Source organism: Aegilops tauschii, chromosome 2, assembly GCF_002575655.3.
Source record: "Aegilops tauschii subsp. strangulata cultivar AL8/78 chromosome 2, Aet v6.0, whole genome shotgun sequence".
Classification (NCBI taxonomy): domain Eukaryota; kingdom Viridiplantae; phylum Streptophyta; class Magnoliopsida; order Poales; family Poaceae; genus Aegilops; species Aegilops tauschii.
Genome location: NC_053036.3, coordinates 417,328,910 through 417,345,539, shown reverse-complemented (window position 1 = coordinate 417,345,539; position 16,630 = coordinate 417,328,910). Strand labels below are relative to the sequence as shown.

At 45.6% G+C, this 16,630-nt stretch overlaps 1 protein-coding gene across 1 annotated transcript; it reads right to left on the bottom strand.

Annotated features, from left to right (window-relative positions):
- Nucleotides 1–14,553: 14,553 nt before the first annotated feature.
- On the bottom strand, nt 14,554–16,583 carry LOC109731789 (uncharacterized). Its single transcript, XM_020290961.4, has 5 exons — nt 16,265–16,583; nt 16,072–16,121; nt 15,632–15,755; nt 15,453–15,560; nt 14,554–15,363 (listed from the first exon to the last, which is right to left on the bottom strand). The coding sequence occupies exons 1-5, from the start codon at nt 16,437–16,439 to the stop codon at nt 14,741–14,743; spliced, it is 1,080 nt and encodes a 359-aa protein (XP_020146550.1). The 5' UTR covers nt 16,440–16,583; the 3' UTR covers nt 14,554–14,740.
- Nucleotides 16,584–16,630: the final 47 nt, after the last annotated feature.

The following is a 16,630-nucleotide window of genomic DNA, read 5'->3' as shown; positions in this document are numbered from 1 at the left end:
TCCGAAGTATTAACTCTAACCCCGGGTAGCAGTACCAACCTACATCCCTCTACATCTGCTAGCCTACCACTAGAAGAGGTCATGCAACATACTCAACTATGCTAGAGCCCAGAATAGCTTGTGGCTGCACACGGAAGTTTCTAGCATGAATAATCTCATGATCCCTTTGAGCCTGGGTGCGGACCGTAGGAGGATCACACGGTATATCCCCGGGATCTCCTAGGACAACACTGGATTCCCCAGGTGCCCAAACAAGCAATCCACCCAGATGTGTATTAAAGTTGCCACCTTAAGTTGAACCATTAATTAACAACTCACATCTGTCATGGATACACTCAACCCAATCCACGTCTACGAGCATAGCATGGCGATATAAGCATAACGTAAAAGTAACTCCCGGGGTTTGATAATAAAACAGGTAATAGGTTCTGCCTCATCGGCTACTTCCCAATACCCACAAGTTAATCACATACTAATCATTCAGTGTTTGAGGATTGGAACTAATGCATAAAAACTGGGTATGAAAGGAGTATGATCAATGTGTTACTTGCCTTGCTGACGATCCGCAAAACCTAGAGACTCGTAGTAGCACGCTTCGCACTCCGGGAATTCTATCGCAAACAAACAATAGCATACATAAGCAATCAAGCAAAGTTGCATGGGTAAAACTCAAATAAGAAGATCTAACCAGAAAGTTCAACTTAAGAACTCCGGTTTGCAAAAAGAATCAAATCAAATGGAGCAACGAAACTCAAACTGCGAAAGAAACAAGATCCGGTTACTAATCTAGACTAAAGTCAAATTTTACAGTACCAAAATCTTGTTCAAGTTGGTTAAACAGAAAGAGGGCTTCGAGACGAAGATCTAGGTGCTTGAATCGCCTGATTCTGATAAACGAGCAAAAAGATAAACTAAAACGAAAATCGGATCAGAAATCATGATAAAAAATAATCGCGAAAAACTCGAGAAAAAGAAAAACTGACGAACAGGCTAACGAACGAACGTTCGCTGTCTGTGACTAACGGACGAAAACCGTTCGTTAAAACGAACATACGAACAGGCGTTCGCTAAATAACTCGATAAAAAAACCGCACCGATCTATTAAAAAAACAGATATAGGGTTTAAAAAACGAACGAACCGAAAGAAAAACCGGACGGTTTTCTCGCATAAACCGGCGGCGGCGGCTACCTTAGGCGGCGGGATGGCGGCGCGGGCGAGCGGCGGCGGTGGGCGGCGGCGGCGCGTGGCAGCGGCGAGACGCGGCGGCGGCGGGCTCGGGCGGCGCGTCGCTAGGGTTCGGCGGGGTGGCCGGGCTGGTGGGCTCGGGGTCGCGGCCTCGGGCTTTAAAGACCGGCTGGGCGAGTCCTAGTCTGGTACGGCCCGGGACGTGTAGAAAAAAAAAGAAATACTAAACAGACTCCAAAAATCCTGAAATAAATTTTTCCATCCTCTAAAAATACGCCGGACAAGGTGAACATTTATTTGGGTCTACAATGCAATTTTGAAAAACGCGTATTTTTCCTAATTCAAATAAAATTGCAATAAAATCCGAATAACACCAAATATTTGATTTTAATATTTTTCCTCCAATATTTCATTTATTTTGGAGAAGTCATATTATCTCCTCTCATATATTTTAATATGAAATATTTTTGGAGAGAAAAATAATTAAAACAAATGATCCTCATTTTGATATTTGATAAAATTCAAATATGAAAACGGTGAAATCCCCAACTCTCTCCGAGGGTCCTTGAGTTGTTTAGAATTTCGAGGATCGCGAAACGAAATGCAATAAAATATGAGATGCATGAATGACCTATGTATAACATTCCAAATTGAAAATTTGGGATGTTACAAACCTACCCCCCTTAAGATGAATCTCGCCCTCGAGATTCGGGTGGCTAGAAAATAGGTGTGGGTGGTCTTTGCGAAGATCATCCTCTCGTTCCCAGGTGGCTTCATCCTCGGTATGGTGGCTCCACTGAACCTTGCAAAACTTGATGACCTTGCTGCGAGTAACTCGGCTGGCAAGCTCAAGAATCTTGACGGGTTTCCCCTCATAGGTCAGATCACAGTCCAACTGAATCGCTTCCAGGGGCACTGTATCTCTCAGAGGTATATCGGCCATCTCAGCATGACACTTCTTTAACTGGGAGACGTGAAACACATCATGAACTCCTAATAATCCTTCGGGTAACTCCAACTTGTAGGCAACCTCTCACATACGCTCCAAAACTCGGTATGGTCCTACAAATCTCAGGGCTAACATTCCCTTAACTCCAAAATGTTTCACTACTCGGAGTGGTGATACACGAAGATATGCTCTGTCTCCGATTTCATAGGCTACCTCCTTGCGTTTCGAATCTGCATAACTCTTCTGCCTGGACTGAGCTACCTTCAGTCTGTCTCGAATCAACTTAACCTTCTCTTCAGACTCTTTTATCAAATCTGGTCCAAACAACTGTCGGTCTCCTGCTTCATCCCACATCAACGATGTTCTGCACCTTCGTACATATAGGGATTCGAACGGTGCCATCTTCAAACTGGCCTGGTAGCTATTGTTGTATGAGAACTCCGCGTAGGGCAAATTGTCATCCCAACTAGATCCATAATCTAGCGCACAAGCTCTCAACATATCCTCCAGAATCTGGTTGACTCTCTCTGTCTGGCCATCTGTCTGCGGATGAAATGTTGTACTGAACTCTAGCCTTGTACCCAAAGTCTGGTGCAGCTGATGCCAAAACTTTGAAGTAAACTGTGTTCCTCTATCTGATACGATGGTCCTCGGAACTCCATGCAGACATACGATCCTGGTCATATATATCTTGGCCAACTTCGCACTGGTATACGTGGTTTTCACTGGAATAAAGTGAGCCACTTTGGTCAAGCGATCAACTACTACCCAGATAGAATCATATCCTGATCGAGTCCTGGGCAATCCGGTGATGAAATCCATGCCAAGTTTATCCCATTTCCATTCGGGTATCGGCATAGGCTACAGTAATCCTGCTGGCTTCTGATGTTCTGCCTTTACTCTGTGACATACATCACATATGGCTACATACTCAGCAATATCCTTCTTCATACCAGTCCACCAGAAACGCTCCTTCAAATCCAAACATATCTTGGTGTTTCCGGGGTGTATCGAGTATGGCGAGTCGTGAGCCTCCTGAAGTATCAACTTCCTAATCTCCGCATTATTGGGCACATAAATGCGGTCCTCGAACCATAAGGTGTCGTGCTCATCCTCACGAAAACCTTTGGCCTTTCCTTTGCTCATTCTCTCTTTTATCTCGGCAATCTCTTTATCATCCTTCTGCGCTTTTCGAATCTTTCCCAACAATCTAGACTGAACTTCCATTGCTGCGACATAACCTCTAGGAACAATCTCCAAATGTAGCTCCCTGAGATCTTCTGCTAACTCCTTTGGCAATCCTCTCATAGGCTACCTCCTTGCGAATCTGCATAACTCTTCTGCCTGGACTGAGCTACCTTCAGTCTGTCTCGAATCAACTTAACCTTCTCTTCAGACTCTTTGATCAAATCTGGTCCAAACAATTGTCGGTCTCCCACTTCATCCCACATCAACGGTGTTCTGCACCTTCGTCCATATAGGGCTTCGAACGGTGCCATCTTCAAACTGGCCTGGTAGCTATTGTTGTATGAGAACTCCGCATAGAACGAATTGTCATCCCAACTAGATCCATAATCTAGCGCACAAGCTCTCAACATATCCTCCAGAATCTGGTTGACTCTCTCTGTCTGGCCATCTGTCTGCGGATGAAATGTTGTACTGAACTCTAGCCTTGTACCCAAAGTCTGGTGCAGCTGATGCCAAAACTTTGAAGTAAACTGTGTTCCTCTATCTGATACGATGGTCCTCGGAACTCCATGCAGACATACGATCCTGGTCATATATATCTTGGCCAACTTCGCACTGGTATACGTGGTTTTCACTGGAATAAAGTGAGCCACTTTGGTCAAGCGATCAACTACTACCCAGATAGAATCATATCCTAATCGAGTCCTGGGCAATCCGGTGATGAAATCCATGCCAAGTTTATCCCATTTCCATTCGGGTATCGGCATAGGCTACAGTAATCCTGCTGGCTTCTGATGTTCTGCCTTTACTCTGTGACATACATCACATATGGCTACATACTCAGCAATATCCTTCTTCATACCAGTCCACCAGAAACGCTCCTTCAAATCCAAACATATCTTGGTGTTTCCGGGGTGTATCGAGTATGGCGAGTCGTGAGCCTCCTGAAGTATCAACTTCCTGATCTCCGCATTATTGGGCACATAAATGCGGTCCTCGAACCATAAGGTGTCGTGCTCATCCTCACGAAAACCTTTGGCCTTTCCTTTGCTCATTCTCTCTTTTATCTCGGCAATCTCTTTATCATCCTTCTGCGCTTTTCGAATCTTTCCCAACAATCTAGACTGAACTTCCATTGCTGCGACATAACCTCTAGGAACAATCTCCAAATGTAGCTCCCTGAGATCTTCTGCTAACTCCTTTGGCAATCCTCCGCTTACGAGGGTATTGGCATAACTCTTCCGGCTCAAAGCGTCTGCCACGACATTGGCCTTTCCTGAATGATAGTGCAACTTCATATCATAATCCTTTATGAGCTCCAACCATCTCCTCTGCCCGAGGTTCAGCTCCTTTTGGGTAAAAATGTACTTCAAACTCTTGTGATATGTGTACACATCACAACAGTTTCCGATAAGGTAATGTCTCCAAGTCTTGAGCGCATGCACTACGGCTGCTAACTCCAAATCATGAGTAGCATAATTCAACTCATGCGGTCGAAGCTGTCGGGATGCATACGAAATAGCTCTTCCGTCCTGCATAAGTACACCTCCAAGTCCTGAGCGTGAAGCATCGCAATACACTTGGAAGTCCTTGCGTATATCCGGCAGAATCAGCACTGGGGCTGTAGTCAAACGTTTCTTCAACTCCTGAAAACTTGCCTCACATTCTTCCGTCCATTTGAATTTGGTATCCTTCTTCAACAATGCCGTCATTGGCTTCGCAATCTTGGAAAAATTCTCAATGAATCTCCGATAGTATCCCGCGAGTCCAAGAAAACTGCGGATCTCGCTAACTGAGGTGGGTGCCAACCACTCAGTGACTGACTGAACCTTGGTGGGGTCTACTGCTATACCTTCTCCTGATATAACATGTCCAAGGAATCCAACTTCCTTCAACCAAAACTCACATTTGCTGAACTTGGCATACAACTGATGTTCCCTGAGTTCTTTGAGGACTAAACGCAAATGCTCCTTGTGCTCCTCTTCATTCTTCGAGTATAGCATTATATCATCAATGAACACCACCACAAACTTATCCAAGAATTCCATGAACACCTTATTCATCATACTCATGAAATAGGCAGGGGCATTAGTCAGTCCAAATGACATAACCGTATATTCATATAACCCGTACCTTGTGGTGAAAGCTGTTTTTGGTATATCCTTCTCTCAAATCTTCTGCTGGTGATATCCTGATCGCAGATCGATCTTTGAAAACACTTTAGCTCCTTGCAGCTGGTCAAACAAATCATTGATCATTAGCAGTGGGTTTTTGTTCTTGATTGTTACTTCATTCAACGCACGATAGTCAACAACCATCCTTAACGATCCATCTTCCTTCTCGACCAAAAGCACTGGGGCTCCCCACGGTGATGAACTTCGTCGAATGTAACCTTTCTCCAACAACTCCTTAATCTGCTTCTTAATCTCCTCCAGATCATTTGCGGGCATCCGGTATGGTCTCTTCGATATCGGTCCGGTGCCTGGCAATAGTTCTATCAAAAACTCGATGTCTCGATCTGGCAGCATACCTGGTAACTCCTCTGGAAATACATCTGGGTAATCCTTCACAACAGGCACTTCCTCCTGAACAACTCCCGTGAGAGAATTTACTTGGGTCTTCCTCGGCGCGTGCCTGGATACATACTTAATCCTTTTTTCCCTCCGGGGTAGTGAGCAAAGTCGACTTACTGGCACAATCGATGTTTCCCCCATACTTTGATAACCAATCCATTCCCAGTATCACATCCAATCCTTGTGACTCCAAAATTATTAGGTCTGACGGGAAAACATGGCTACCAATGGTTAAGGGTATCCGGTCGCACCATCGGCTAGCCATATACTATGCACCAGGTGAGCTCACTAGCAAGCATGTCCTCAGGGCTAAGGTGGGTAACTTAAACTTGTCCACAAATCCCCTTGATATGTATGAATGTGATGCACCAGTATCGAAAAGAACAAGAGCAGCAAAAGACTTAACCAAAAACTTACCGATAACTGCATGAGGCTGCTCCTCAACCTCCTCCACGTTCACGTGGTTCACTTGTCCCCTATTGAAAGGGTTGGGCTTCTTCCCAGCGCTTCCATTACCATTGCCGTTCTTCAATTCCGGACAATCGTTGGCGTAGTGTCCAGTCTTCCCGCACTTGAAACAAGTAATGTGACTTTGGTCCTTCTTGGCGGGTGTGGCTGCGTTAGAGCGGTTCTGATTGCTGCCTGCTCCATTCCCGTTTCCATTCCTGGGGCCATTGTGATTATGGGAACTTCCTCCATTGTGAGTGTGGTCTCCATGGTTATGGATAAGTCCTCCCGAGTTTGGGGTTAAACGAGGCTTCTGCTGAGCTCCAGAATTGTACTTTCCTTGCCTGTACTTCCTCTTGCGGCTCTCAATCTGCTGCTGCTTCCCTTCCATCATAAGAGCCTTGTCTACCAACTCCTGGTAGTTAGAAAATGTTGCCACCACAACTGCATGCTCATCTCATCATTAGGCCCTTCCATAAACTTCTCCTACTTCGCGGCATCTGTGGCCACATCATCAGGGGCATAGCGGGATAGCTTGCTAAACTCATCCACATACTGAGCTACAGTACGGTTTCCCTGGCGTAAGTTGCGAAACTCACGCTTCTTCATGCTCATAGCTCCAGTTGAGACATGGGCTGTGCGGAATGCTTGCTGAAACTGGTCCCAAGTGATATTGGCTATGGGGAAGGTGGCTGTGTAATTCTCCCACCATGAGGCTGCTGGTCCATCCAACTGATGTGCGGCGAAACGCACCTTCTCTGCATCTGTGCAACCAGCGGTGGTCAACTCCCTTCCAATCCTGCGTAGCCAGTCATCCGCACTATTGGCTCGGTGCTACTGGAAAACACCGGCGGTTGTAACCTCAGAAAACGGGCTAAGTTGTCAACTGGGGGCGGGTTGTTGTTGTTGTTGCCTTGGTTTTGGACTAATATGTGCATCAAGGCATTCTGCTGCTGGATCAACTGGGTGATCTCCGGTGGGAAAACAAATCCGGTGTCGCGTCTCGGAGGCATCTGATGGGTTTAGAGGGGAGAGATTAGAATAGAAAAGAGGTCTAGTGAGAAAACACTACCCACATGCACATGAGACAAACACAATCATATCACTCAATCAATCAAGCAAGGGCATACAAACGGTCTAGAGCTATCGTTAAAGTGCTCGGACTACTACTATATACATGGGGAAATACTACTAATCATTTGGTGGTCATCTAGAAATTTTGATCGGTGGAAGACTCCATGATGTCTGCTCCAGCTTTGTCATCAAAATCATCATCACTATCATCGGGGTCGGAGTCGGTGTCGTCGATGATGATGTAGTTCTCCGGGCAAGTAGAATCATCGTCATCTCCTCCTGGCGCGGGGTCTCCCATGAATACTCCGATCTTCTTTATCAGGTCGTCGTTCTTCTCCAATAGTGTCGAGATTTCCTCCTCATATCCATCGCGTGTAGACTTGAGTTCTTCTTCCAGCTCCGTGATCCTGGTCATTGCCTTCTTTAGATCCATCATGCCTACGCACATCTGATTCTCCTGGCGACGAATGTGCTGGTTTAACTCCTGGATGAATGCTGTAATGGACCTGTCCTTCCTGGTGCTGACTATCTCCCATTGCTCATCTCGGCGCCCACAAATCTGGTAGATAGTATCCTTGAGATCCTTGTGGTAAACTTCGCCGATGCGTCCCATCGCGATGTGAGCTGCCATGCTCTTGTCGAGACTCTAGGTTGGTGCATCAAAGGAAAACTCTATGGGATCTGTGACTGGCGTGAATGTCCTTCCTGGAACTTGAACTCGAATCATCCAGCGCTCCTCTTCTGGTAAAGTGGCGTTGTAAGTCCCGGTGAATCTTGGTATTCCGATATTTATGTATCTAGTAACTTCCTTCAAGTGTCGTCCAAAGGGTGTGTCTTCATCCGGTTGTGCAAACTTGTTCCTCGAATCCGCCATCCTAAAGAGTAGAAAATGGAGAGGAGTCAGAAATGAGTAGAGAAGAGTGACCAATGGCTTATCTTAGTGGTCGTGTCCTACATTCAGCGTGTGCTCTGATACTATCTTGTAGCGACCCGACCTCAAACGGTCACGTCTCCGTGCTTTAGTGTCATCCCTGGATCGGTAATGCCGACACACACAATACTCGAAGGATTTATAACAGAGTAGCAATCACACACTTATTACATCGAATGTCTCAAAAGAGAACTTATTACAATGAATATGGCTTAAGGCCATCTAACACGATAACAGCGGAAGGCTTGGAAGATAAAGCGAGTCCACCAACTCCAACGGCATAGCTGAGTGCAAGACAACGGCCTTGCAAACCTTACTCCTCGTCTGAAAAGTCTGCAACATAATACGTTGCAGCCCGAAAACGGGTCAGCACATGGAATATGCTGGCAATGTAACGCAGTAGACTAATGAACAGATAAATGCTATCACTACATGCATATATGGCTGGTGGAGGCTATATAGTTATAAGGTTTTCGCGAAAAGCCAATTTTTTCCTACAACAAAGAAATAGATTTTATTTAACTATCATGGTAGTTGAAACATCATTGAGAAGGTTCCACCAACTCAATCCCAATTAAAGTAATCATTAACCGAACAAATTAAATTAGAGTGATGAGATACAATAGGATAAGCCAAGTACTAGATACTCAAGATGTCCATAACCGGGGACACGGCTAACCATGATTAGTTTGTACACTCTGCAGAGGTTTGCGCACTTTCCCCCACAAGACTCGATCTCCTCCGTTGGATTTCTCGCACTACATGGTGTTTGAGAAATGGATGACCGAGACACAGTCTTTCAGAAGCATTAACTCTAACCCCGGATAGACAGTACCAACCTACATCCCTTTACATCTGCTAGCCTATCACTGGAAGAGGTCATGCAACATACTCAACTATGCTAGAGCCCATAATAGCTTGTGGTTGCACACGGAAGTTTCTAGCATGAATAATCTCACAATCCCTTTGAGCCTGGGTGGCGGACCGTAGGAGGATCACACCGTATATCCCCGGGATCTCCTAGGACAACACTGGATTCCCCAGGTGCCCAAACAAGCAATCCACCCAGATGTGTATTAAAGTTGCCACCTTAAGTTGAACCATTAATTAACAACTCACATCTGTCATGGATACACTCAACCCAATCCACGTCTACGAGCATAGCATGGCGATAGCATAACGTAAAAGTAACTCCCAGGGTTTGATAATAAAACAAGTAATAGGTTCTACCTCATTGGCTACTTCCCAATACCCACAAGTTAATCACATCCTAATCATGGAGTGTTTGAGGATTGGAACTAATGCATAAAAACTGGGTATGAAAGGAGTATGATCAATGTGTTACTTGCCTTGCTGACGATCCGCAAAACCTAGAGACTCGTAGTAGCACGCTTCACACTCCGGGAATTCTATCGCAAACAAACAATAGCATACATAAGCAATCAAGCAAAGATGCACGGGTAAAACTCAAATAAGAAGATCTAACCAGAAAGTTCAACTTAAGAACTCCGGTTTGCAAAAAGAATCAAATCAAACGGAGCAACTAAACTCAAACTGCGAAAGAAACAAGATCCGATTACTAATCTGGACTAAAGTCAAATTTTACAGTACCAAAATGTTGTTTAAGTTGGTTAAACGGAAAGAGGGTTTCGAGACGAAGATCTAGGCGCTTGAATCGCCTGTTTCCGATAAACGAGCGAAAAGATAAACTAAAACGAAAATCAAATCAGAAATCACGATCGAAAATAATCGCGAAAAACCCGAGAAAAAGAAAAACTGACGAACAGGCTAACGAACGAACGTTCGCTGTCTGTGACTAATGGACGAAAACCGTTCGTTAAAACGAACGTACAAACGGGCGTTCGCTAAATAACTAAACCGATAAAAAAACCGAACCGTTCTATTAAAATACAGATCTAGGATTTTTAAAAAACGAACGAACCGAAAGAAAAACCGGACGGTTTTCTCGCGTAAACCGGCGGCGGCGGCGGTGGGACGGTGAGGTGGCGGGGCGGTGCGGGCTAGCGGCGGCGCGGGCTCGGGCGGCGTGGCGCTAGGGTTCGGCGGGGCGGCGGGGCTGGTGGGTTCGGGGTCGCGGCCTCGGGCTTTAAAGGCCGGCTGGGCGAGTCCTAGTCGGGTACGGCCTCGCTAGGTCGGGTTTTTTTAAATATCCTGACATGCATAAAAAGAAAGAAAAGAAATATTAAACGGACTCCAAAAATTCTGAAATAAATTTTTCCCGTCCTCTAAAAATACACCGGACTAGATGAACATTTATTTGGGCCTATAATGCAATTTTGAAAAACGTGTATTTTTCCTAATTCAAATAAAATTGCAATGAAATCCGAATAACACCAAATATTTGATTTTAATATTTTTCCTCCAATATTTCATTTATTTTGGAGAAGTCATATTATCTCCTCTCATGTATTTTAATATGAAATATTTTTGGAGAGAAAAATAATTAAAACAAATGATCCTTGTTTCGATATTTGATAAAATTCAAATATGAAAACGGTGAAATCCCCAACTCTCTCCGAGGGTCCTTGAGTTGTTTAGAATTTCGAGAATCGCGAAACGAAATGCAATAAAATATGAGATGCATGAATGACCTATGTATAACATTCCAAATTGAAAATTTGGGATGTTACAGTTCTTCTCTGAATTCTTATATGCATGATTTGATATCTTTGCAAGTCTCTTCGAAGTATCGGGTTAGTTTGGCCTACTGGATTGATCTTTCTTGCAATGGTAGAAGTGCTTAGCTTTGGGTTCAATCTTACGGTGTCCTTTCCCAGTGACAGCAGGGGCAGCAAGGCACATATTGTATTGTTGCCATCGAGGATAAAAAGATGGGGTTTATATCATATTGCCTGAGTTTATCCCTCTAGATCATGTCATCTTGCTTAATGCGTTACTCCGTTCTTATGAACTTAATACTCTAGATGCATGCTGGATAGCGGTCCATGTGTGGAGTAATAGTAGTAGATGCAAAATCGTTTCGGTCTACTTGACACGGACGTGATGCCTATATTCATGATCATTGCCTTAGATATCTTCATAACCATGCGCTTTTCTATCAATTTCTCGGCAGTAATTTGTTCACCTGATACGTCTCCAACGTATCTATAATTTTTGATTGTCCCATGCTATTATATTATCTGTTTTGGATGTTTAATGGGCTTTATTATACACTTTTATATTATTTTTGGGACTAACCTACTAACCAAAGGCCCAGTGCAAATTGCTGTTTTTTGCCTATATCAGTGTTTCGCAGAAAAGGAATATCAAACGGAATCCAAACGGGATGAAACCTCCGGGAGAGTTATTTTTGGAACAAATGCAATCCAGGAGACTTGGAGTGTAAGTCAAGTAAGCAACGAGGCGGCCACGAGGTAGGGAGGCGCGCCCCCACCCTCGTGGGCCCCTCGTGGCTCCACCGACCTCCTTTCTTCGCCTATATATACTCATATACCCATAAAACATCCGAGAGCACCAGCAAACCCTATTTCCACCGCCGCAACCTTCTGTACCCGTGAGATCCCATCTTGGGGCCTTTTCCGGCGCTCCGCCGGAGGGGGAATCGATCACGGAGGGCTTCTACATCAACACCATAGCCTCTCCGATGATGTGTGAGTAGTTTACCACAGACCTTCGGGTCCATAGTTATTAGCTAGATGGCTTCTTCTCTCTCTTTGGATCTCAATACAAAGTTCTCCTCGATTCTCTTAGAGATCTATTCGATGTAATTCTTTTTGCGGTGTGTTTGTCGAGATCCGATGAATTGTGGGTTTATGATCAAGATTATCTATGAACAATATTTGGTTCTTCTCTGAATTCTTATATGTATGATTTGTTATCTTAGCAAGTCTCTTCGAATTATTAGTTTGGTTTGGCCTACTAGATTGATCTTTCTTGCAATGGGAGATGTGCTTAGCTTTGGGTTCAATCTTGCGGTGTCCTTTCCCAGTGACAGCAGGGGCAGCAAGGCACGTATTGTATTGTTGCCATCGAGGATAAAAAGATGGGGTTTATATCATATTGCTTGAGTTTATCCCTCTACATCATGTCATCTTGCCTAATGCGTTACTCTGTTCTTATGAACTTAATACTCTAGATGCATGCTGGATAGCGGTCGATGTGTGGAGTAATTGTAGTAGATGCAGAATCGTTTCGGTCTACTTGTCGCGGACGTGATGCCTATATACATGATCATGCCTAGATATTCTCATAACTATGCGCTTTTCTATCAATTGCTCGACAGTAATTTGTTCACCCACCGTAGAATTTGCTATCTTGAGAGAAGCCGCTAGTGAAACTTATGGCCCCCGGGTCTATCTTCCATCATATTATTTTCCTATCAATTTACTATTTCTTCCACCGTTTATTTTGCAATCTTTACTTTCCAATCTATATCATAAAAATACCAAAAATATTTATCTTATTATCTCTATCAGATCTCACTTTTGCAAGTGGCCGTGAAGGGACTGACAACCCCTTTATCGCGTTGGTTGCAAGGTTCTTGATTGTTTGTGCAGGTACGAGGGACTTGCGTGTAGTCTCCTACTGGTTTGATACCTTGGTTCTCAAAAACTGTGGGAAATACTTACGCTACTTTGCTGCATCATCATTTTCTCTTCAAGGGAAAACCAACGCATGCTCAAGAGGTAGCACCTCCACAAATGGAAAAAGGAAGCCTACTCTTGCGGCACCAGTGTGTCCAAATGTTTTGCCCCCACAAGTACCCAATTTTTAGTCTCCAGGTGGATGCTGTTAATTAGCAAAGAAGGCAGGGAGGACTTGCTTCTGAAAGCTCTAGCGTTCCTGTCATTCCAGATCTCCCAACAAACGAGCATGAGGAGCGAAGAGACTGCCCTTCTCCGATGACCGCGGCGAGGGACAGTGGTTGTCCACTAATGTTGAACCGTGCGGAAACCTCCCCAGACCGCAAAGTTTAATTCTGGTACATCAAACCCCGTCTTTACGGCCGCCCATACTCTGAGTGAGTATCGGCATTGGAAAAGGATGTGTGCCGCAGATTCAGGCTCCCTCCTGCATAGATGGCACAACCCGCAATTTGGCCAACCCCGCTTCTGAAGGCGTAAACGATTCTAGGAGGAACGTGTATTGTGTTCGTAAACCATTCAAACCAAAAAATGAATAACTAATGAACTTAATACAAATGATCGAGTATCTACTGCTCTAACTTCTAAACAGAAGAACAAGCTGCATGTAGATCTTTGCCCGCTGATGGAGGCGTTTCATGAGTATAGTCTCATGTGTTTTTTTGCAGGTAGAGTATAGTCTCATGTTGACCTTGTAGAACCGACGTGCACTTTGCACTGTCGGACATTTCATTGTTTTCTCTGCTCCCTTATAGTCTTTTGTGGCCGTTGAACGTCAAATCTTAGTACACCAGTAAAATAACTTCTACTTTTTGTCAGATTTTTTTAGAAAAACAACACCAATGTTCCGATTCAAAACATGATGTGTTAGTAATTGGCTCTGGTGATGGTCCTGTAGCCGAGAGCCGCCAGCCCACCACGGATTTGACCGAACACGCAACAAATTGCAGTTCAATTTATTGTTGGTAGTGAGCAACAACGCTATCTCCTGAGGATCCGTCGGGCCTGTAGATGCTCCTTTCTGAATTCCCATTTAATTCTCATTTTTCTTGCTCCCGATGGATCACGTCTACACTGCAGAGCGCACTGGTTGCTGAGTTCAATTAGCCCCCGGGGATCTTGCCTTGTTTAGGTATAGCATCCTGTCTCTCGTGGAGTCGTGGACTCATAGGAATCTTTCTATATCCTTTCTATCACCATCTAGGTGGTAATCATCCAGCAGCCAGCTCCTGGGTATGTGCAAGTTTTTCATGTATATAAACTGGTGGGGTTGGATATAAGAGGTTGAGGTGGGACTATCTCATAAGTGGAAGAACACATTTTAATGCACAAACGTGGGTTAGCTCAATTGGCCGCAGCCTTGTATTCTTGGCGGCTGAGAAGGGCCACAGCGCAGGCTAGCGCTGTAATTTCCGGACGACGGGCAGATGCATTCTTTTTCCGTCTTTTTGATTGATTGATTGACTTACGGGTGGCAGCGGGGATAAATATTATTAATTTTTGAAACACTTTTAATGACGGTTAGCAGGCAGAAGCAATCCGTGCTATATTATTAGATAAAAAAAAGATTGAGCGGATCGTTTGCACTGCACAAACGCATGATTTTATTTTTCAAGCACCGTAGCCGTTCTGGGCTCACCGCATGACAGCATCCAGTCCCACGAATCGCGCCCCCTCCACATCTACGGTCCATTAACCAATGGTGGTACTACTACTACCCGTAGCGCAGCCATAGCTAGAAGGAGAACTGTTACTCAAAAGAAAAAGCTAGAAGGAGAACTTGTAGAGCATGTCGTGCTTGTACACCTGGCCGGGCCTCACCGTCACCGACGGGAACTCGGGGTGGTTGACGGCGTCCGGGTACGCCTGCGTCTCAAGGCAAAACCCGTCGTACTGCTCGTACAGCTTGCCGCCCTTCCCCTTGGTGTGGTTCAGGAAGTTGCCGGTGTAGAGCTGCATGGCCGGCTGGTTGGCCCACAGCTCCAGCGCGCGCCCCGACTTGCCGTCCCGCGCCAACGCCACCTTCCGCATCCCCTCCCCGTCGATGACGTAGTTGATGTCGTAGCCGTAGAATTTGCCGCCCTTGACCTGCCGGATGCGCGCGCCGATGGGCGTCGGCGTGCGGAAGTCGTAGCTGGTGCCGGCCACGGGGTCGACGCGGCCGGACGACGGGAGCAGCTCCTCGTCCATCGGGGTGTAGCGGGACGCGGAGAGCTGCAGCGTGTGGCCCAGGATGTCGCCGCTGCCCTCCCCGCCCAGGTTCAGGTACACGTGCTGCAGGAAGTTCACCGGCGTCGCCTTGTTCAGCGCCGTCGCGTTCGTGCGGATGCTCAGCTCGTACGGGCTCGTCAGCTGGTACGTCGCGTACACGTCCAGGTCTCCGGGCAATCCTGATTAATAATTGGTTGCAATCCTGATTTGTCGAACGACATGACGGTTTTTTGAATGGTAAAGAATTTGGTCGTATCGTTTTTCCTACCTTGCTCCCCGTCGAAGCTCCGGTAGTACAGCGTGATATACGGGGAGTCGCCGCCGGCGACGTACTCCTTCACCGTCCATATGACTTTGCTGAATCCCCTGTGGCCACCTATAACAACAGAAAATTAATTACCGCGTGTTATCGCGGGTAGCTCTTTGACACAATCGAACAATGCATACCATGAATGGAGTTCCTGCCGTCGTTGATGTACGTGTGGTATACTTTGCCGTCGAGGACAAAGCGGCCCCTGGCCATTCTCTGCGCCACCCTCCCATTTAGCGGCCCAAAGGCAGAGTTATCATTCTGAATGACCAGAGGAAACAGCAACTTGAAATTAACGTGGTGTCTCATCCCCCCGCAAAAAAAAAAACGTCGTGTCTCATCATGGTGTCAAAAAAAAAAACGTGGTGTCTCATCAGGACAGCAATGAAGTTGAGAGATCAGGCGAATAATCGGGCCGATCTTTGCTAGGAAAAGAAATGATTTCATATGAACCGAAAAAGGAAAGAAACAAAAGGAGGAGCGGCGCAATGTTCGTTCTGTGAGCAATCTACATTTTAGACGGACGCTGAAGGAATAATGCAGAAAAGATAATTTTGAAAAGGTTCGGTGAACTCACAACATACTCAGCGAGGGTGTCTTTGCCCAGCACAACATCGGCCAAATTCCCTGCAAAATAATTCGTGCGAGGTAAGTGAGTCTCACACGCCACAAGAAAGAAAGATCACACATAAAGCCATATATGATTTTCTTGGCATGGAAACAAGATCTTTTGTCTGTTTTTTGGGGTAGAGAGAAGAAGATGAAGATACCTTTGGAATCAGGGACGAGGATCGACATGATGGTGGCGCCCCAGTTGGTCATCTTGATGGAGAAATCCCCTCTCTTGAGCTCGTACACGCCGACCAACTTCCTCGCATCGGCGCCGCCGGCCAGCGCGAGGACCGCGAGGCACAAGAGCGCGGGAAGCACCGGAGCCCTCGCCATTGGAGGCCAACACGACGCTCGTTTAAAAAAAAAAAAACAACACGACGCTCGTAGGCACGAAGGAAGAAGAGGACGGCTATCTCATCCAGAAGAGCTGGGCAGAGCTGTGATATAGGCGGTCAGTCGCAAGGCTGGGCCTGGGCTGCAAGTCTCCTTTTAGAGCAGGATTTCCCCTTTTTAAAATAATATCT